The sequence below is a fragment of the Rhinopithecus roxellana genome, chromosome 15, assembly GCF_007565055.1.
Source record: "Rhinopithecus roxellana isolate Shanxi Qingling chromosome 15, ASM756505v1, whole genome shotgun sequence".
NCBI lineage: Eukaryota > Metazoa > Chordata > Mammalia > Primates > Cercopithecidae > Rhinopithecus > Rhinopithecus roxellana.
In genome coordinates, this window is record NC_044563.1 from 47,620,186 (window position 1) to 47,642,561 (window position 22,376).

Genomic DNA, 22,376 nt, shown 5'->3' on the forward strand with positions numbered 1-22,376 from the left:
TATATTTTTGAAATTTTAATTAGTTTTTATCTATTTTAGCCTCCATTAATAGTAATAATATCAAGCAAACCCTGAAAGAGTCCTATATTCTAGGTACTGTGCTGGAGCTGGCTGTACATTGGCTTCTGCTCTCTGAGCTTACAGTTTAGTGGAGGAGAAAGAAAATTAAAAAGTAAATACTATGAAGGAAAAGGAGGCAAATAGGGTTCAGGGAGGAAGAAAACTAGGAGGTTACATCCTTTAGACTAGGGTGTAATGGCGGTTAGGAAAGGTGAATCTACAATTATCTTATATAATTACTGATCACTAGTCAAATGTATATTGGACTAAGAACCAAAAGATGTGAATCTAATCTTAGATCTATTAATTCTTACTTGTTAAATAAATCAATAAAGTTAAATTAATTTCATAAACACTAATAATAGTGCTTACTGTGTGCCAGGCTCTGCTCTAAAGTTTTATCAATATTAACTCATTTAATCCTCAACAATCCTATGAGATAAGTACTGTTATCTCACAGGCTCTGTTTTACAGACACTGTGGAACTTGGCCATGGTCACAGGGTAGTTAGTGGTTAAGCCAGTTACTTTAGCCTCTGTGAACCTATTTCTCTATCTGTATATTACGAATAAGACCTTCATGGGGATGCCATGTGGGAAAGTAGCTTTTTAAGCAGTAAAATGATAGATATGAATTGTTACAATTTTACTGTCAATGATAATGTCAATATTACAATGATGTAAGCTCTGAACTTTAAATACTACGGGGAAACCAGAAATTTTAGGATACAGGACCTCACCCTCCAGAGAGTTTACTCTATTACAGGAGTGAGATTACCAGCATATATGACAGTACTTACTTCAAAATTATATGAAGTAGTTCTGCTAAATTTAAGGCCATACCTGTAAGTGCTGAGTTGTGAGGAAAATGGGATTGTTGATGATTAAAATATATCTATAGATCATTGAATTATGGCTCTAAAAGAACTTGAGAGATAGTTGCATCTAATCCTTTCATTTTGAAATTGAGTCACTGAAGTTTGTCAAAGCAAAATGACTGAACCAAGATCTTACAGCTAAATTAGAGCAAGAACTAGAACTAGAAGTAAGGTCCTGGATGTTAAAGTCTTGGTCTTTTCTTCTGATTAAACTTATCCCTGTCCTCTGCTTCCCTTCCTGCTGGAAGGTCATTGCTTTCTAAGCTTATTTATCTTCCCCAACCCCTCTCCAAGGAGACAGATTGAACTGCAAGATTACAACATTAAATGATGAGTATTTATCACTTATGATAAGCCCCAGGAGTATGAGACTTTCTGATGGTTTCTCTAGAAACTTAAAAAAAATTTAAATAGCTTCAATGAGGTACAGTTTGACGAGTTTTCACATATGAAACCATCAATTCAAGATAATAAGGATATCTATCATCCTCTGCAAATTTCTTCACGCCTTTTTTTAATCCATCCAGACTTTTGTAATCCCTCCCTCCAACTACCTTACCCTACCTGCTCTATCTCCCCATTCCCAGTCAACTATTACTCTCCTTTCTATCTTTATATATTAAATCGCATTTTCTAGAATTCTATATAAGTGAGATCATATAGTATGTACTCTTTTTGTTTGTTCTCTTTCACTCAACATGATTATTTAAAGATTAATCCATGTTTTTGCATATATCAATAGTTCATTCTTTTTTATTGCTGAACACTATTCTGTTGCATGCAAATATCACAATTGTTTATTCATCTGTTGATGTTATTTCAAGCTTTTGGCTATTACAAATAAAGCTGCTATGAATATTTGTATAAAAGTCTTTGAATAGACATGTGCTTTTATTTATCCTCAGTAAATGCCTAGGAGTAGAATCATTAAATTCCAGGGTAGGTACATGTTTAACTTAAGAAAATAATACTGATCTGTTTCCAAAGGGGTTGTACCATTTTTTGTATTCTCACCAGCAGCGTATGAGAGTTCCAGTCTTCCACATCATCAACAACACTTGATATGGTCGGTCTTTTTAAATATTAACTATTTAATAGGTATGTGGTATTGTATTACTGGGGTTTTAATTTTCATTTCTCTAACAATTCATGATATTGATTATCTTTTCAGATGCTTATTTGATACCTGTATCTTCACTAGTGAAGTGTCTGCTCAAATCTTTGGCTCATTTTGGGGGGATTTTTTTTCTGATTGAATTTTAAGAGTTATTTGTTTATTTTAGAAACAAGTCCTATATGAGATGTATAATTTGTAAATATCTCCTTTCATTCTTTGGCTTGTCTTTTTTATTTTATTAACAATACTTTTTAAAGCACAGAAAATTTTAATTTTAATGACGTCTGATTTATCAGTTTGTTCATTTACAGATTTAGCTTTTTGTATTCTACCTAACCCAAGGTCATAAAGATCTTCTCTCATGTTTTCCTTTAGATGCTTCATTTAGGTTTTGCATCTAAGTATATAATCCACTTTGAGTTAATATGTAACAAGAGGTGTGAATCAAAGTTTACTCTTTCACATATGGATAGCCAATTGTTCCTGCATCATTTATTGAAAATATTATCTTTCCTTCATTAAGTTGCCTTTGTACCTTCATTAAAAATCAGTTGTCTATAGATGTATGGTTCAACCCTAGTAGTCACTATTCTGTTCCATTTATCTATTTGTCTCTCTTTATGCCAATGCCACACTGTCTTGACTACATTAGCTTTATAACAATTCTAGAAATCAGATGTTTTCTTTTTTCAATTTCATTTTTAAGTTATTTTGGCTACTATATGTTTTTTGATTTTCTATATGATTTTGGAGTATGCTCGTTAATTTCTCTAAATAAACACCCACTGGGATTCTGATTGGGATTGCATTGACTCTATAAATCAGTTTTCAGAGCATGAAATCTTAACAATATTGCATCTTCTTTTTTCTTTTTGTAGTTTTCAGTGTACATGTCTTGCACACTTTAAAAATCAGTTTTATATAATCCTAGCAATTTGGGAGTTTGAGGCAGGCAGACCACCTGAGGTCAGGAGTTTGAGACCAGCCTGGCCAACATAGCAAAACCCTGTCACTACAAAAAATACAAAAATTAGCTGGACATGATGGTGTGCGCCAATAGTTCCAGCTATTCAGTAGGCTGAGGCACAAGAATTGCTTGAACCTGGGAGGTAGGGTTGCTTGGGTGATAGAGCGTGACTCTGTCTCAAAAAAAAAAAAAAAGAAAAAGAAAAGAAAAAGAAAAAATCAGGTTATCCCGAAGTAGTTAATATTTCAAAAATTTATCATAAATTGCATTATTTTTTATTTTAATTTCTATGTATTTATTGCTAGTATGTAGAGATACAATTGATCTTTGAATATTAATCTTGTGTTCTACAACCTTGTTAAATTTCCTAAGGGTTCTACTAGCATTTCTTTAGAATTCATGAGATTTTCCACACATAATTATGTCATGTATAATAAAAGTATTTTCATTTCTTTGTTTCCAAACTGTATTTATTTTTCTTGCCTTCTTACACAGTTTGGAACCTCTTAGACAATGTTGAATATAAGTGGTGAGAAGGGACATACTTGTCTTTTCCTGAGAGTTTTTAGTTAAAACCAGAAAGAGATATTGGATTTTGTAAAATGCTATCTCTGTGCCCACTAAGACAATTGTAAGTTGTTAGTTTGTTTTGTTTCTTTATAAAAAGTTAATAAATTCTCCTAATGCTATCCCTCCCCTAGCCCCCCACCCACCAACAGGCCCCAGTGTGTGATGTTCCCCTCCCTGTGTCCATTCGTTCTCATTATTCAACTCCCACTTATGAGTGAGAACATGTGGTGCTTGGTTTTCTGTTCTTGTGTTAGTTTGCTGAGAATGATGGTTTCCAGTTTCATTCATGTCCCTGCAAAGGACATGAACTCGTCCTTTTATCTGGCTGCATAATATTCCATGGTGTATATGTGCCACAATTTCTTTATTCAGTCTATCACTGATGGACATTTGGGTTGGTTCCAAGTCTTTGTTATTATGAACAGTGCCGCAATAAACATACATGTGCATGTGTCTTTATAGTAGAATGACTTACAATCCTTTGGGTATATACCCAGTAATGGGATTGCTGGGTCAAATGGTATTTCTAGTTCTAGATCCTTGAGGTATCACCACACTGTCTTCCACAATGGTTGAATTAATTTACACTCCCACCAACAGTGTAAAAGTGTTCCTATTTCTCCACATTCTCTCTGGCATCTGTTGTTTCCTGACTTTTTAATATCGCCATTCTAACTGTCTTGAGAGGGTATCTGATTGTGGTTTAGATTTGCATTTCTCTAATGACCAGTGATATGACCTTTTTTTCATATGTTTGTTGGCTGCATAAATGTCTTCTTTTGAGAAGTGTATGTTCATATCCTTCACCCACTTTTTGATGGGATTGTTTGTTTTTTTCTTGTAAATTTGTTTAAATTCTTTGTAGGTTCTGGATATTAGCCCTTTGTCAGATGGATAGATTGCAAAAATTTTCTCCCATTCTGTAGGTTGCCTGTTCATTCTGATGGTAGTTTCTTTTGCTGTGCAGAAGCTCTTAAGTTTAATTAGATCCCATTTGTCTCTTTTGGCTTTTGTTGCCATTGCTTCTGGTGTTTTAGTGATGGGTTGATGGGTACAGCAATCCACCATGGCACATGTATATCTATGTAACAAACCTGCATGTTCTGCACATGTACCCAGATCTTAAAGTATAATTAAATAAATAAAATAATGTTTATAGTCTCATAATTACAATTTGTGAAAATAGTTAACGTTGAGCTGTTCCACAAATGGATAAATTCATTATTTAATTTTCAGGAAAAAAAACTTAATACATTTCTTTGGTTCGTTTGTAAATGTTAAACCAATTTTGTACTCCCAGTGTTAAGCTTACTTGGTCATGACGCATTATCTTTTTTATACATTGTTGGATTAAATTTGCTAAATTTTTTTTTTTAGAATTTTTGCATCTATATTCATGAGGGTTTATTGATATTAGCTTTTCTTGTAATATCTTCATCTGGTTTGGGATTAGGGTAATGCTAGCCTTAAGAAGAAAATGATCTGGAAAGTATTTGTTCCTCTTGAGTTCTTTGAAAAATTTTGTATAGAATTGTTATTATTTCTTTCTTTAAAATATTTAGAGAAATTTATCGGTGAAGCCATCTGTGCCTGGAGTTCTCTTTGTGAGATGATTTTAATTACAAATATCTTTAATATTTTATAAAGTGACTATGTAGAGTACTTATTTCTTCTTGATTAGTTTGCATCTTTCAAGGAATTTGTCCATTTCATCTAAGGTATCAAATTTTGGGGGGAAAAACTTGTGTATAAGATTTTCTCACCCAGGTACAGTGGCTCATGTTTTATAATCCTAACACTTTGGGAAACTGAGTCTGGAGGATTGCTTGAAGCCAGGAGTTCAGGACCAGCCTGGGAAACAAAGTGAGACCCTGTCTCAAAAAAAAAAAAAAAAAAAAAAAAAAAGCTTAGCCAGTCGTGTGGTCCCAGCTACTCAGGAGGTTGAGGCCAGAGGACTGCCTGAAGCCAGGATTTCGTGTCTTCAGTGAGCCATGATCAGAACATTGCACTGTCTGTAAGAATTAATACGTAAATACATACATACATACATACATACACAAAGATTTCCTTATTAGCTCTTTCATGTTTGTAGGATTGGCAGGGATGTCATCTTCCTCCATCTTGATTTTGAAAATTTGTTTCTCCTCACTAGTCTTGCTAGAGTGTTATCAATTTTATTGATATTCTCAAAGAACTAGCTTTTGTTTTCATTGATTTTCCTCTATCCTCTGTGCTGATATTTTTTATTTCCTTTCATCTGCATACTTCGGATTTAATTTGATATATTTTTTTCTGGTTGCGAAAGATGGAAGCTGAAGTCAGTAATTTGACACTAAATTCTTTCAAATATAAGCATGTAGTGATATGTATGTTTCCTTAATTACTGCTTTAAGGGAATCCAACAAATTCAATATATTGTAGTTTATGTTCATTCAGTTCAAAATGTATTCTCATTTTTAGTTTTTTTTCTTTAACCAATGAGCTATTTAGAATTGTGTCATTTATTTTCTTAATATTTTGAGAGTTTCCAGAGATAGTTCTGTTACTGATTTTCAACTTAATCCTATTATGGCCGAGATTATATTTCCCATGACATGAATCTTTTTAAATTTATGAAAATTTGATTTCAAGTTCAAAATATGTTCTATCTTGGCAAATACTATTTGAGCACTTCAAAATGTGTGTCTTTTGCTGTTGTTGAATAAAATATTCCATAAAGGTTTATTAACTCAAATTGATGCCTAGTATTATACAAGTCTACTTGTATATCTTTACAAATTTTCTCTTTGTTCTATTAACTATTTAGAGAAAGCTGTTGATATCTCCAGTTATAATTGTGGATTTTTCTGTTTCTACTTGCTGCCTTGATCTTCCCAGCAAACCAATTCTGTCTTCTCAACTCAGCAAGTCCACTGGCCACAACTGGCTTCCTCCTCTCTGGAATATAAGAGCCCACCTTGTTTGTTTCTTTTCTCTCTGCATCCATTGTTTTTTGTTGTCTCAGGTGCATTCTTGAAACCCATTCTTTCCTATATTGTGTACTTCTGTTGTTGTTGTTGTCACTTTAGGTGGGAATGCAAACCCAGGCCCTGTTACTCTACTTTTACTGGAAGTGCAATTGTCATGAAGTTACATTTAAACCATTCACCAGCAGAAAGCACTCAATGTATGGCAATCCCACCATACAAAAGTACCGTAAGGTATTCTGAGGTCTGCAGTATAAGTTAGAGCATCGTGACATATTTAGATGTGATAGACATGTAGCCTAGTGACTGAGTGTTTAACGGAAAAAATGGTAGCAATTACTTATCAAGCATTGTGCTAACAGGAAGAAAATACATATGCTCCACTTGTGGGCAGGGACAGTTGCACACTGAGTGGTAGTGGAAAAGAAACAGAGGATTGACATGTTACATTTATCTTTGTGTTCTCTATTTCTGGCACAGTTCTTGGCACATAGTAGCGCTCAATAAATGTTTGCTAAACTGAGTCAAATTGAACTAAGTAAAATATTTGAAAAATATTTGATTTATAGTGGAACCCACTTGAACTTAGAAAGTAAGAAGTTTAGAACTTATGAAAGTGAGCAGGAATGCAAAACACATAATATATGCTTAATTAAAAGTAATAATTCAGTAATATAACCTAAATGATTGAGCCACCTAGGGCCTCCGAACATATATCAATGTGCCTATTTCAAACAGTGAGGAATAAACACATAGAACTTATCACCTCAAGAGGTTTAAGAAGATTTTCACTGAATTTATGAACATGAATTATCTGTGAGTCGGTTAAGGGTAATACTGGTTAGCATCAAGAATAGCAAGCTATTAGTTTTCAATCAAGAATAAGCTCAAATTTGTTCTAAATCTGAATTTTAAGCTGGATAGTCATTGATTTACAATTTTTTTCTTGTTGTCACGTTTCTTCCAAAACAATAATCAATGAAGCCTTTCCCACCCTGTACCTTTGCTGTACCTTTCCTTTCTCAGAATTTCCCCTATATCTGTCTGACCAAATACTACCCTAACAAAAAGCTCTAGCAAAGTGCTAAGTCTTCCATGATGCTGCCCTGATTTCCACCATGGATATAATCTCTTCTTTTTCTTTCCTTTCTAAATAGTTTATGCTACCTCTTTTATGGCACTTACACTTTTTTAAACTTGCCTTTTTGTTATTTGTTTTGATTTGCCATCCCTTCTATTAGACTCTCCTTAAAGGTAGAGGCAACATCTGATGTATCCTTTTGTCCAAAGTACTATCAAAAATTATAGCATGGCTGGGCGCGATGGCTCATGCCTGTAATCCCAGCACTTTGGGAGGCTAAGGCAGGCAGATCACGAGGTCAGGAGATCAAGACCATCCTGGCTAACATGGTGAAACCATGTCTCTACTAAAAATGCAAAACAATTAGCCGGGCGTGGTGGTGGGAGACTGTGGTCCCAGCTACTCCGGAGGCTGAGGCAGGAGAATGGCCTGAATCTGGGAGGCGGAGCTTGCAGTGAGCAGAGATCGCGCCACTGCACTCCATCCCAGGAGACAGAGCAAGACTCTGTTTCAAGAAAAAACAGAGATGACTGATATGTTTGTTGGATACATGAATAAATGAATGAATGCAAGATTCAAAGGGCACTTTTTAAAACAGTGTTTCCACACACAAAGACTACGAATTCTTTACCTTTTTTTCCCCCAAAAACCTAAAGAGAAGAGAATTTTTAGGAGATGCTCTCTAAAGGAAAGAAAAAGGAACCTGATAAACAGGAGGTAGGAAAAGCCTAGAAGACCTAGCAAGTGGGGTCTGGACTAATGATAAACATTTGCTTAAGAATTTCGGAGAGGATTGACTGGGATTTTGGAAGGTAACTTAAAAGACAACTTTTTATTTTCCTGTTGTTTCCTGAGAAATTCAGAACACTTGCTAGTGAAGGAATATTTTCTGAAAGTTGTGGGCTGACTGGTCGACAATGCATGGAGAAGAAGCATGTGGTTGGGGCAGATGGGAGACTATAAGGGCAGGAATGAAGGCAGAGGAGGGACTGTGGGTGTGAGCTGAACAGAAGAACACCATGAATGAGAAAAAGAGAAATTGGTTGAATTGATATTGAAAAACAAACTGTCTAATGGCAATAGCCTTATGGTGTGTACTCATGAAGTATTAAGGAAAAACAATTTCCCTACAAATTAGGTAAAATTTACAAATTCGGTAAAGATTTTGAAAGATCAGTTCTACTTTTCATTCCTTCAGTTCACAATTGAAAAGTAATGAAGGTAAGAGGAAAACTTCCCTGGTGTCAGCCTTTGAGACTTTAACACTACAAGGGCATTAGTATGAACCAGTCCACCATCAGCAGGGTACAAATGCAGGAAAACTAGGTAACCCAAATCGTGCTGCTCTTCCAAAAATAATACAGGGAAAATATTTCGTGTATGTTATCAAACTGTTTTCTAAATTTGTACCTTGTTTGGTCTTCCTTGGATTTTCTAGGTCAATTAAATGCATAATTTATTATGCTGTGAATTTCTCTCCTTTTGCCTCTTACCTCTTCAAATGCTTGAGTAAATATCACCATTGTTGACTGTGAAATCAGTCCTTAGAGTACAGATTCTTTTGGAACTTCCAAGGGCTCTGAGAATCACTTTCCAAGATGCCTTACCTCCTAGCTCAGCAATCCTACAGAGACATTAGGTACTGGTGGAGCCTCACCTCCCTGTGTGGATACTGTCCTTGGTGAAGGGAATTGAGAATATGTCCCTAAATTCTGTTCATATTTTATTTCATGCTTGTATGAGTCTTTTTTGTTGTCAAAAGTGCACACGCATATTTCTTTGGAATTAACACATTCCAGCCTACTCTCATTTCCCGAGAACATTTAAAGACACGATTCTCCTTTTATTATCTATGTAAATTTTATCTAGACTAAGGAATAAAAGTGACTTTTCTTCAATACATAGGCAACATAAAGTTCTTCTAATTACTCTTACATTTTAAGATACCTCCTGGCTTGTCTTTAGAGATAATCCCAGATAAACAACTTGTAGTGCCATTAAGGCAGTAATACTCTGTAGGTGAAGAATATGTCACATCTAACTCTTAACTAAACTGAGAGGAGAGTTGGACCTATTAAATGACACTGAGTATGCATGTATATAGTTGTATTTCTCACACAGCAGACAAGTGCAGACATCTGTATATGTACATAGACATATGTATATAACCTACTCCCTTCAATGTTACTACTTTTCACAAGCTACTTAAATTCTGCCTCCATGACCTGCCACCCAAATCTTCTGGTAGGAATATTTTTTCACACCTCTCTTCTTCCTACTTCTTTCCCCCCACACACTTATGGTATGTGCCGTTTCACCAGACCCGTGTGAAGACAGGAGAACACTGATGGGATTGCTTTTCACAAGTGTGGGAATGAAAATTCTTCCAATGAAAACATCTGTCTCTGTTCAAGTCATGCCCAGTTATCCCCCAAAAGAAATGTTCTGATTAACTTTTTTTTTTAAGTCTTAAGATAGCAGTTTGTGTAGCAGATCTAATTAAGAAGTTTATGTAACAGATCTGCAGGGTTTTTTTTTTTTTTTTTTTTTTTTCCCCTCTTCAACTGGGTTCTATGAGCTCAGTTTGAGTGTTACCAGCTTTCGCTATGCAACGGCCAAGTGCTTCTCGGGCTGAGAATTACCAGCTTTTGTGGGATACTATTGCTTCTTTAAAACAATGTGAACAAGCTATGCAACATGCATTTATTCCGGTAAGGAAAATTTTCTTTTATTTTCCTAGGGATTCTTTTATTTATTTTTCCTTTTTCTCCTGTTATAGCTATAAAGAAATGTATGTATTCTGTACATTTGACAACCATGGTTATTTTCTCTATAGTTCTCGTTCAGGCTAAATATATGGTTTTTCTCTGTATGAATTCCTAATTCTTAATATGTCCACACATTAATCAGTGAGAAAGAATAAACAGTGGTCCATTCAAACTCATCCCACTGAAGACAGTAGTTTCTAATAGTGGCATGTACTAAAGAAAGGAAACAATATTAATATTCCATATATTAATGTTTGAAATAAACTGCAATGTTTATTTCCCCATTGGTTCCCCCAGAGCTACTTGAGTATCTTTTGCAGTTAGGTTTGATATATAGATCAAGAAACCAAAATTGCTATTCTTTACTCCAAGTAAAACCCACCAAAAAAGTCATCTTGAAAAGTATAATTGCTTCTTTAGTAAAGTAGTGATGCAATATTTAGATTTTGTAAAAATGTCCGACAGAAGTCGTGTATAGCTATATAAAGTGAATTAGTGAATCAGTGTCATTGTGTTTTATTTTGGAGAAATAATGTTTGTGCTTATAATTTATTTAACCAGAGGAATAAGGCTGGCTACATTTGATAGGCTGAGATAAGGTAAATAGGACTACCAAGAAGAATATTAAAATATATTATTTTCATTAGTCTACTTTGAAGAATTGAGATCACCAATTAGCTCCGAGAGAAGATTCTTAAAAAATAATCTCTGCTAAAGTTTATTTGGTACTCTCTCAAGAAAAGCATTATTTCTGACAGAACTCAAGAGCTATGCTTCTTTCAATAGTTGGAATAAATCTTCCTTGAAGTTCACATTATTTTCAAGTGACTCAGGTTAGATGCCATCATATTTTTCTCTGTAACTTGGAAATCACCTAAATGTCACAAACAGTTGGCTATATTTGAAGCTCTTCTAATTGAACCACTATATTTTACTCGGATCACAGTAAGTTGATCTTGACTATTAAAGACATAAAGCTCATATAATTTTTGTAAGAAGACTAAAAAACTAATAGTGGGAAACTCTCTAAATCATATTGCTATAAGGATCCTGCTTTGAACTAGAATCTAGAAAGTATAGTTTGCTTCTCCTATCTTTATGACACTTCTCTTCCTTTTTTTTTTTTTTTGTTGTTGTTGTTGCTGTTGTTGTTATTATCAAAGTGTGATATTCCTTGTGAAGCTCAAGTATTTCCTCTCTCACGAAGCCATCCCTGGCCATGCTGGGTTAACTTCCCCCTTCTTGATTTCTTGTGTGCACCTCTGATTTATCACCTAACATTTTATTCTTAAGCGTTTTCCTCTCAGTCTCTCTAATTATATTGTAACTTTTGGGATAAATGTGAATAGGAAAGTAAGTTGAAGAAAGGAACTAACATTTATTAGTTTGTGTTCTTGTTGTCTTGTCTTGAACTCCTTAAATATAGAAGTGCATCTATTCCCAGTGTCTAGCACAGTGCCTGGCACATAAAGGGTGCTTGGTGAGCATGTGAGGAATGAGGAATGACTAAATCAACCAACAAGAGTCTCCAATTTCCAATTAATGCTTGACATTTTTCATTATTAGCTTTGTCTTTACTGATCTCATAGAATTATTTCTACTAAAGCCCATCTGGAGAAAACTCAGAAACCTTGACTATAGCATTGTGGTGGTGTAGTGGTAGGGGCAGGGATGTGTTAATACATGGAATAGACCCCTATGGGTCCAGTTAACCTTGGATTCAATTCCCATAATTCATGGGCTGCTCTTTCGTTGATTCCAGTATATGTTTCCAGTTTTCCCTACTTCACACATGCATAAAATCATGCCCAAATTATCATTCAGGTTTGCTTTATTTTTGACTGCTCTAAATCTTTTCAGAACATATTGGGAATTTGACAGTATCTCAAGCATCTTCCAAGTCTTTATTAAATATATGATCATATCATCACAATTTCATGAGAGTTTCTTTTAGAAAATATCATCATTATTAAAAATATTATCAGTGAAGAATAACTCTTTATAAACTCACTCTCAATTTATTTATTTGTCAGCAGAAAAAGTACTCTATTTATTCCCTGCTTTATGCACTTTTTAACTCAATGATATATATTTCAGGTACACACATGTATTTACACTTGTATGGAATCATTAGATACACTTCATTGTTTACAGTGTCCTAATAAATCCTAAAGTATACATACCCTATCAAGCTGAGTCTATTATATTAAATAAATGACAAATATATGGCTCAAGTAATTGCCTCCTTTAAAATAAACCTTGTTCTCTTTTAAATCAAATACTTGAAAAATGAACAATGTGTATAAAGTATAGTCACATATTGATGTCGTTGATCTGAGGAGAACTGACCTGAAAAGGTCATAAGCAAGTAAATGCTCTTCTGTGCATCTACTGTGAGTGTGGATTCCTAACACATCATTATAATGCAGAGCCACCTAGATGGTCTGGATCATCTCACTCACACACCATAAGCTATGGATCACAACTGGTTTTTCAGTCAGTGTAGTTCTGTGAACTAACAATAAACCTGACATAAAATCTCAAGTCATTACATAATCTGCCCCCAGGGAACCTCCCATATAAAATTCATATTGGTGAAAGGAACCTTAAAGCAACTGATACCTGGATAGTGCTGCACAAAACGTCTTCAGAGAAGAAGGAAACCAAACTACGAAGTCCCTCAAAGTTTCAGGATTTGATTTCACATATTAGATCCTGCCCTAGAGTGATAAGATGGAAATAAAATCTGGAGTCTCAAGCAAGTTCATCTGCTGGATCCAAGAGCCACAAGTGCAAAACAGCAGCACAGAACTTTTCTTATCTTTTAGCCTAAGTGTCTGGAGAATGTAAGCTCCTAAATATTTACTAAATGCATGAATTATAAGAAGATCTCATGAAGTATTTTAAATTGGTTCCATCATTGGGGGCATAAGGGCATTCTTCTAGGCAGTCAGTATTTTTGGATATTAGGCAAATCAAAGACTTTGCAATTTTATTCAAATGAGTAGATATGCTTATTTTAAAAAGCCTCATAATTAGTAGTTCTTTTCATAGAGACTGGCCTGTGTTTTTACTCATTTGTTAGTTCAACTAGTTCATTCACATTTTCTGGAGCCCCTACTATGTGTCAGATACCATTCTAGACAGGACAAGTGCCCAAAAGTAAACTTAAAACTTATTTGTGACATCATCACTTTGTAAGAGAGATAGTATTACCAAATGGAGCCCTAATATCTCTTGCTGCAATGTACAAATTTGGTTTTCCTTATACTGCTAGTAATCATATCCGGATTTGATAAAAACATTCACACGGGGATCAGTGGGTCATAAGTACAATTCTTATGCTCATCTTGCTGCTAGACTTGGGGCTTCTGTCAGTCAAAAAGCAGTTGCAATACTATTCATTCATTCATTCATCTCAGAAAAACTTATTCTGACCCTAATATGAAGGTTATGCAGCTGATTAAGCATTGGGAGAGATGTAAATATGTATAAATCAGGAGAACCCCTGATTGGAATTCTGCCCCCAAGAATTTTCAAATTGATTTGCAAATCACTGTAATACCATATGCAAAATGTAGAGTACCCTAAGTGTCTATGAATTACCACAAGAATTCAGAGAAGGGGCAAGCTTCATGGAAGGCTATCTCAGCTAGGTTTGAAGGTTAAACAGAATGTTGACATTCAGTAATGATGGAAGAAGAGGACATTCCAAGTGGAGGAAACAGAAAGGGCACTTGTTAATTGTGTAAATACAGTCCATTTTTCCATGTGTTCATCCATTCAACCAATGCTTATTAAATACCTTTTATGTGTCAGAAATTGTGGTATGCCTGGAACATCTAATAATAAATAGGACACGGTCAAATCTTGCCCTGGGAGCATTTACCTTCTAGTGGTGGGGACAGACATTAAATAAACAATTACACATATATCTCTATTATATACTTGAATGCTATCTTAGGCAAGTTGTTTATAGTGTTTCTCACAATTGCAATTCAATATTGCGTGTATACATACACAGATACACATCAATTATCAGAAAGTGTAGCAACAGTAGATACGTTTTCCGTCACTACAAACAAAAGAAATAAAACATCCTCCCAAATGTGCTATAGTTTTTAAATACAATTCATTTATCCAGCAAATAATGAACACATCCTGCTTGCCACACCCTGGACTAGGTACTCGCAGTTTAAAAAGTAATAGTTAATATTTACTGAGCACTAATTTCATATCATGCACTCTTCCAAGCATTTTACATGTATTATCTCAATTCTGTCAACAACTTCTGATGTAGGTACTATCATCTCCATTTTACAAAGCGTAAAAAAGAGATGAAGTCACGTAGTTAATAAATGGAATGATTGGTCCTTGAACTCAGTGATCCAACCTCAGAGCCCATTTTCTTAATCAACTCACTAGAGTAAGAAGAAAACGCTAAAATTAAGACAACTGTATTGCAGTGTGATTAGGAGCAGCAATTAAAAGATGTATAAACCATGGTAAATGCAGCAAGGAAGGAGTGATCCATCTGCTTGGGTTGGAAAGAAAAGATAATCAAGGAAGGCTGGACAAAGGAGAAAAGTCTTGAGACAGTTTTGAAATAGGGGTTTACAAGATGAGGGAGGTGAGAGGTTAGAAACAACTGGAACAAAGGCACTAAGGCATGAAGAACAATATGAAATGAGAATAGGTTACTAACTTTCTCCAACTTGTGATCTGACACTTTGAGCATTACAGAAGAAGCAAGGCCAGAACAACCAGGATGAGAGCTGGGTCATATTTAAGGTCAGGAATTATACAGGTAAATCATAAAAACAACACTAAATAATTCAGGCCCACAGACAAAGGCACTGGAGCCTCAGAAGAGAACCTCAAGTTAAGAAAGAAATGATTTTCAGAAATCTGGCTTAATTATCCCTGCTACCTGTGGCCTGACCTACAGGTTGACAATGGTGCCTAGAATTCAGGATATATCCATGGAGAAGCAGAGAATGTTTGTGCACGGATGTGAAAGATTGAAAGAAATGTAGAAAAAGAAAAGCAGATGAGAAACGATGTGGTCTCAAAGAAAGAGATTGAGAGAAATGAGGTAAGAGAGGCTGGACTGTGACTTTCTGGGTCCCCCAAAACTCCCAGTTCTTAGTTCCAGTTTACCAGGCGGCCTGCCCTGCTGTGCTTCTTGTCCTTTTAGCCTGACAACAACTTCCAAATTTTGCTTAAGCCAGTGCAAGTGGGTTTCTATTCTCTCAGCTACAGAACTTTAAGATAGGGGTCAGTTAGTGACTAGTGGTAAAGGGATAGGATACAGTGCTACTAGAAGACGTGGGACAGAATTGAAGAGAAGATAAACAAATCAGCTGAGGACACTGGTCTTCAAAGTGAGGTTGTATCCTTCAGGACTTAACTCCTATCCCCTTCCACAAGCCTTCCCTTGTGCCTAATAACTAAAAGGCATGCCTTCTCCCTCCTTACTTCAACCCTGATTAACACCCCTCTGAGGAAAAATAAGAATAGGGAAACTTCGTACCAACTGCTTTAATCTATACTTTTGTATGCAGTCATCACAATACCAACATGAAATGACCCATTGTTATTATCTACATTTTAGAGGATCAGTGGGGTTAAGTACCTTGTTTAAAATCATGTGGCCAGTAAGACAAGTAGAGAACTTAGGTCTTGTAAACATAATCCCACCTGCCTTTCTTCATGCCTGTCGTGGGACTTTGTCCCTATTTCTCTCGTGTATTTTTTTCTGCTTTGGATTATAAGCATTTAGGAGGTTTCTTTTATTTCCATACGGCACTATGAATTCTTTGCAGAGCAAGACTATGCACTTCTCTTTCTACTTTCTGCAGTGCCAAGTGTGGTGTCTTAAGTATGTTTGCTAAGTAAATCTGCATAGATGGAATGATGAATACTTAAGAAGGGAGAATTTAGGCAACAATGAAATGATAATGAGGAAATTATCCTTCTCGCCTCAAATAAGTTCTTAAACTCTGTCTCCTGAGCTCCAGCATCACATCCACCGACTCTGCCTCTCTGGTCCCTGGATGTGTAGTTTGAACCATCATATGTTGAGGTCAGTTCTAAATAGGATTTGTTCAGTGATGACTTTCAGTCCCAGTTCATGCTGTTCCAAGTGTGTTTTGTCCTTTCTGGATTCTAAATATTACTTAATCCTCATCATCCTCATTCATTATAACTCATCATCCGCAATCATGCTAGATTCATGTCCCTATTTCTTTCCTCTTAACCTCGCTTTGCGTTTGTTTAGTAATACCCCAATTTTTAGTCCATTTCCTTTTGAAGAATATGAACAAGTCTATTAATGGAATTTCTATTAGTATAGGAATAAAGATGACAATCTATGGAGATGTTCAATTTAAGGCAAAGCAGGGAACTACACCAGAAGCGACCTGGATAATTACAACAGCCTGGGACTGCAAGAACACTTGCAGATTGCTGGTAAAGTGGAATGAAATTGTCACTTTGGGTTTTTAACAAAAAAGCAAGAGCCTTCTATCTTTATATCTTCCTCACTTGTGAAGTTTGCATTTGCTTTGACTACTGGTCTTGTGATGCCTGTGTATATACATCTGGAGGCCACGAAAAACTAACACCAGGTGCAGGGTGCCTTCTTTGTATTCCAGTATTGCTCGTTATAAAATGTTTTGATGACTCATTAAAATGAAATATTAGCACTGATATATGTTATTATACAATAGAGTAAAACTTATATTCTGCCACTTCCACTTTCCATACCCATCCCGGGAATTGCAAAAATAGAACCCCAAGCTTATTTGTTACAGAACAGAAAAATAGACAGCTGTTCAGAGTTAATAATGGCAGTCCTCTTCCATGTAGCAAACCAAAATTTAAAAGTATACACACATTAAAACCTGAAAAGCTTTAATGAGCTAATACTAGATATGTTATATTTTTTGGAGCTTCATTTAATTATTTTTATTTAGCAAGAAGATGCTTAGGAGCAATGGGATTTCTCATTTTCATCATGTAGAGTTGAAAAAATTATACCAATGTTTTACACTTGATGCTGCTGTTGCTAAGACTACCTCTACTACTACGACCTATCTTCCTTATCTTTATTTATTGTGTTACAATTTTCAAAGTAGTATAAACTAGATTACTTCTCGTTACAACTTTCACAATTAGGCAAGACAAGTTTTCTTATCTTCATAGTAGTTATATGAAAATTAAAGCTTAGAAAGTTGAAATGGCCAGGATCAGCAATGGTTAAACAGTAAGACATAATGTAGTAGGACTGAATTCTGAGTTCAGTTTTTATTCTGATTCAGAGTTTCAGCTACTTGAAGGATCCTTCTTCCACCATTTGCTATCTTGGATAAATTGCTCAAATTATCTGAGCCTAAGTTTCATCCAATGTAAAATTAGATGTTATATATCACTTTCTAGCATTGTTTGAAATCTAATAAAATAATGTGAATTAAATTCTTAACACAGTGCCTGACCAAAAAATGTGCCCAGTAAAGGTCGTTATTACTGTTGCTGCAAATTTTTAAATGTTATCCCAAATATATACATTTACAAATTGCATAATGTCCTCATATATGACTACATTTGCTTCTTGAAGAACCACATGATATTGACTAAATAATAATTTTTAACATCTAAACATGAATAGAAAGTTTCAGAGAGATTAAATTAATCAGCTAAGATCATTGTAGAAGTGAGGACGAAGGTCTTTAATCCCAGACAGATAATCCAAGTTCTAAACTCTTTTGTTACTACTTTTATGATATTCAAAATTAGGCTAGTATTAAAATCAGGAATCATACAATTTTCATTACAGTTGCATATAACCTTAGAAATAATTCAGAGAGTTAAGTGACTTGACTAAGTTCTACAGGGTCACAGCCAGTCCTAGAAGATTCTTCTGCTAAATCCAAGTGCAGGACTAGAAGGTGCTCATCCTATAACATAAAAGCATAAGGTACAAAAGTTCTTATCCAGTATGAGTGGGTGAGGAGGAGTCATGAGATGATTGCAAATATATTTATAAGGAAGTTACCATCTCCTTTCTAGTTGGTTAGGGAAAACCTTTATAAAACAAATGAAGGTTCCAGAGTGCCTGGGATTACAATTCCAGTGGATAAAGGAGTCTGAGAGCACAGAAGAGAGAGTCCCAGCCTGGGAATCATCATTTCACTCTCCAACTTGTGACAGAGTTTCCACATACCAGAAAACAACTTGCTCCCAGTCCTCCTCCTCCTTTTTTCATTCTTTTCTCTTGTTATTTCCCCATCTCTCCTCTAGCCCACAGCAACAGATAATATTCCTCCTCTTTATGTTAAACACACAGTTGTAGCATTATGCCAGGCCTACTAGGAGGTAAATTGAACAAGCAGCATCCTTGCTTTATAGAATAATTGAAAGTAAGAAAGTCACCGGAAAACTGAGAAAGCATGAGTAACGTAGACACTGCCACTGTGGGAAGCTAGAACAGCTGTGGCGCTAGGAACTGGTTGGCATTTTAGATCCAGAGATTTGTAGGCTCTTGGCTTGTAGAACAAAGACTTCATTGCCTAGTTGATGACAATATACAAACACATCTGCAGAATATATTCTTTGGCATCAGCAAATGCCAGCAGTATTTAGTGAACCTCTATTTTTCTAGTCCCCATTCACTTCTTTTTATGTTATTTTTCTCCATGTTTTTCCTCATTGGAAATGATTCCAAATTGAACATTAATTTTGATGAAAAATGGGTTGAGGGGAGATTCTTAGACTTACAGATGTTATCAGAATTTAAAATAAGGGAAAATGAAACTAAAATATTCTCTATCCTGTTATCTTGTAATGTGCACCCAAGTGCCATTGTTTAGAAACAAGTCTTGGAATATCCTCCAGGCCCACCATAAACATGAGCACATTACAGATTACTAATGGATAACACTAAACTAACTCATACTTCATCTTTGCTTCTCTCCCTAACATTTCCTCTCACACAAAAGAACCATTCTAGATATAAAATATTTTAAGACTTTCTCTATGGCTTCACCTGTTATGTTTCAAACCTTAGTGTATGATCTAGTGTCAAATTATGGTGAGTAGGGGAAAAATGAAGGCAGAACAATTTTTTTTTCTGGAGTTATAGCTTATATAAAATGGATAAAGGCAAGAATGGAAGATAGAGCTTGGTAATAATTCTCAGCTTCACTTCAAATCTTTTTTACTCTTTATATAGAAGAGAACTCCTTGCTGCTGATTGCATGGTTCTTAGGCCAGTAAATTAACCTGTTTACAAGAAAAACAAAACATGAACTATGAACATAGAGCAAGAGGACCATATATAGATTTTTGAGCTGCCTTGTCTAGGGCATACAGGATATTATCCTTCAGCCAAGTCATTAGAAACCAATTTATGTAATTGTTCCTTATCAAATTTAACTTTTGTCTTTTATTTCTGCGTGCTTTTCTTAATGTTCTATCTTCTAGTTTTCTATGTCTGAGTAGTAAAAACAGATCATTTCCCAGAATGAAGGGTTATACAGCATCCCTGCTTTCTTTACAGTATTTCCTAGTAGGATGAACTTTACAAGGAGTAAAATCAGATCCTTGATGAGAAATGGACTATTAGAGGCCATTTCACTTTTTATTCCTTAAAAAATAAAAACAAATGGGGAGACTCAGTAAATTGCTGAATTACTGAACTTACTGGGTCTAAAACTAAGATCTCCTGACTCCCTAGTTCTGCCATCTTTATATTAGGAACATAATTCCTTGACAGGAGTGTGGTTATTTCCAGGGAGACAGAGTGCCTGATTTTTTATAGCCATGCAGGAACCACCTTGGTTGTCAGGTTGATTCCATTACAAATGACTCAAAACTTTATGTTTCTATTAAAAATATAAATACTATGCAGCCATGAAAAGGAATGAATAAACAGCATTTGCAGTGACCTGGATGAGACTGGAGACTATTATTCTAAGTGAAGCTACTCAGGAATGGAAAACTAAACGTTGTATGTTCTCACTGATATGTGGGAGCTAAGCTATGAGGACGCAAAGGCATAAGAATGATGCAATGGGCTTTGGGGATTTTAGGGGAAGAGTGAAAGGGGGGCAAGGAATAGAAGACTACAAATATGGTGCAGTTTATCCTGCTCGGGTGATGGGTGCACCAAAATCTCACAAATCACCACTAAATAACTTACTCATGTAATCAAATACCACCTGTATCCCAATAACTTATGAAAAAAAAAGATGGTTATGGAGTAAATGATGAAAATTGCATTCATTTGTAATATAAGACATGAGGCTTTGAATAAATGTCTAGTTTTGGGTAAATCTTTGGGGATATGTTCTCACATTTTGTGTGGAAAGTTTGAGAAATGCTGTAGATGTCATTTTGCTTTGTCATGATTTTTGGGTTCTTAGTTTTTTTCCCCAAATCCCATGCTTCCTCCCACCTAACTTCTCCTGAAACGTACAGTGGAATAATAAGTTAGAGGAAGTAACACTACCAGCAGCTACCGTCCTTGTTCCACGTAGGGTAGTGGTAAGACAATAATATGGATTTGGAGTCAAGAGGAGTGAGCCTTGGTTCCAGCTGGTTATTAGTCTGGTGATCTTGGGTAAGTTGTGTTACAGGTCCATGCCTCACTTTCCTTATTATAATCATAACTGGAATATGTACTTCATAGGGTTGCAATGCGAAATAGGGAAGAATAAGCACAAAGTAGCAGTGTATAGTTAGCATAGACAAGTCTTTCTGCTTATATTTTCCTTAATTTTTGTGCTCTGCAGTGAATAGCATGGTCTGGAGTGCATGACAGGTTCCAGATGCTGACACAGGGACACCATAAGGCAGTGTGGTACAAGAACTCGTCACCAGAGGGCAGCATGCAGTTACCCCTTTCTACCCGTTTTATCTAACTCTGTTGCCTCAAGAGTTTCTCACGAATTGTAACTCCTATTGCTGTGACTCTAGTCCAATAGGTCTAAAAATCAATTAACAATTACTGTCTGAGTGTTTGAGTGTGTGTTGTATGCCCAGCACTGTTAGGAGTGTAGGTGGAGTGGCTGGTGAAGAAGTAGAGAGGAGGACCCTGACCTCAAAATGATTACAACAATTTCTGCAAGGAGACTTGAATATCACACATGAACCAATTAGCTATCAACATGTATAAAAATAGAAATAAATGTTAATTCAGAATGTCAGGGTTTAGTTCTTTCACATAACTTATTTCCTTTAATATTTAAAATTCAGTGTGATCTGAAGTAATACAAATAACGAGTGCTTTAAAATGTGGGGAATAGGATGTATAAACTGAGTCCTGGAGTGATATGGGTAAAGTGTCATGGAGCATCTGGAACTTTAGATTGTTCTTGCAGGATGGAAATAATTTGGTTAGAGAGATAAGATTGAGGACTGCAACTGATTTAGGATGTAGGAAAAGGAAGAAATGAAAACAAAGACATTGTGGTAGACATGAGCAAGGTATGTGCTTGGAGTAGTAAGGATCCTTGCCTGGTGGAGGAAAAGAGAGAAGAAGGATGGAAACTAAAGAGCAATAATTTAGTGATCCCCTATTGTGTAAAAAATCATTATCCATGTACTACGGAAGAAATAAGCCCTACCTTAACCTAAAGAACCAGGTTATTGACAGCTTGCTCCAAATTCTGGCACCTAAATCTGGATAATACAACTGTACTGCTACGATTATAACTCTTGAGTAGCTTAGCAACAAGGAGCAGATGGTATCCACATGGATCTTTCCAGGAATAGCACCACATGGAGTGAATCAGTGAATTAAGTAGGTATGGTTATTATGGCATGGGGCACATTGACTAAACCACATTTGAGATTTAAGCTAATGACTCCATTTTTTGTGGGATCTTCAGAAATAATGTGCATAAATAAAGTAGTTAGATTTGTAAAGGCTCGGTGTGAATCAGTGGGGTTTGAGGCATTATGGCCTAA

The 22,376-nt window shown here is 35.6% G+C and overlaps 1 protein-coding gene across 9 annotated transcripts in view; it reads left to right on the forward strand.

Annotated features, from left to right (window-relative positions):
- Nucleotides 1-22,376, forward strand: part of DLG2 (discs large MAGUK scaffold protein 2) — a 2,272,173-nt gene that overhangs the window by 1,428,932 nt on the left and 820,865 nt on the right. The window contains exon 1 of one of the 9 annotated variants that reach the window (XM_030918844.1): nucleotides 10,220-10,349. The exons of 7 other annotated variants lie outside the window; for them this stretch is intronic. In XM_030918844.1, the coding sequence (XP_030774704.1) occupies nucleotides 10,245-10,349 (105 nt within the window). In that variant the 5' untranslated portion in view covers nucleotides 10,220-10,244. Of the gene's footprint in view, nucleotides 1-10,219; nucleotides 10,350-22,376 lie in introns of those variants that run through there. One more of the 9 variants, XM_030918843.1, reaches the window with a different exon arrangement.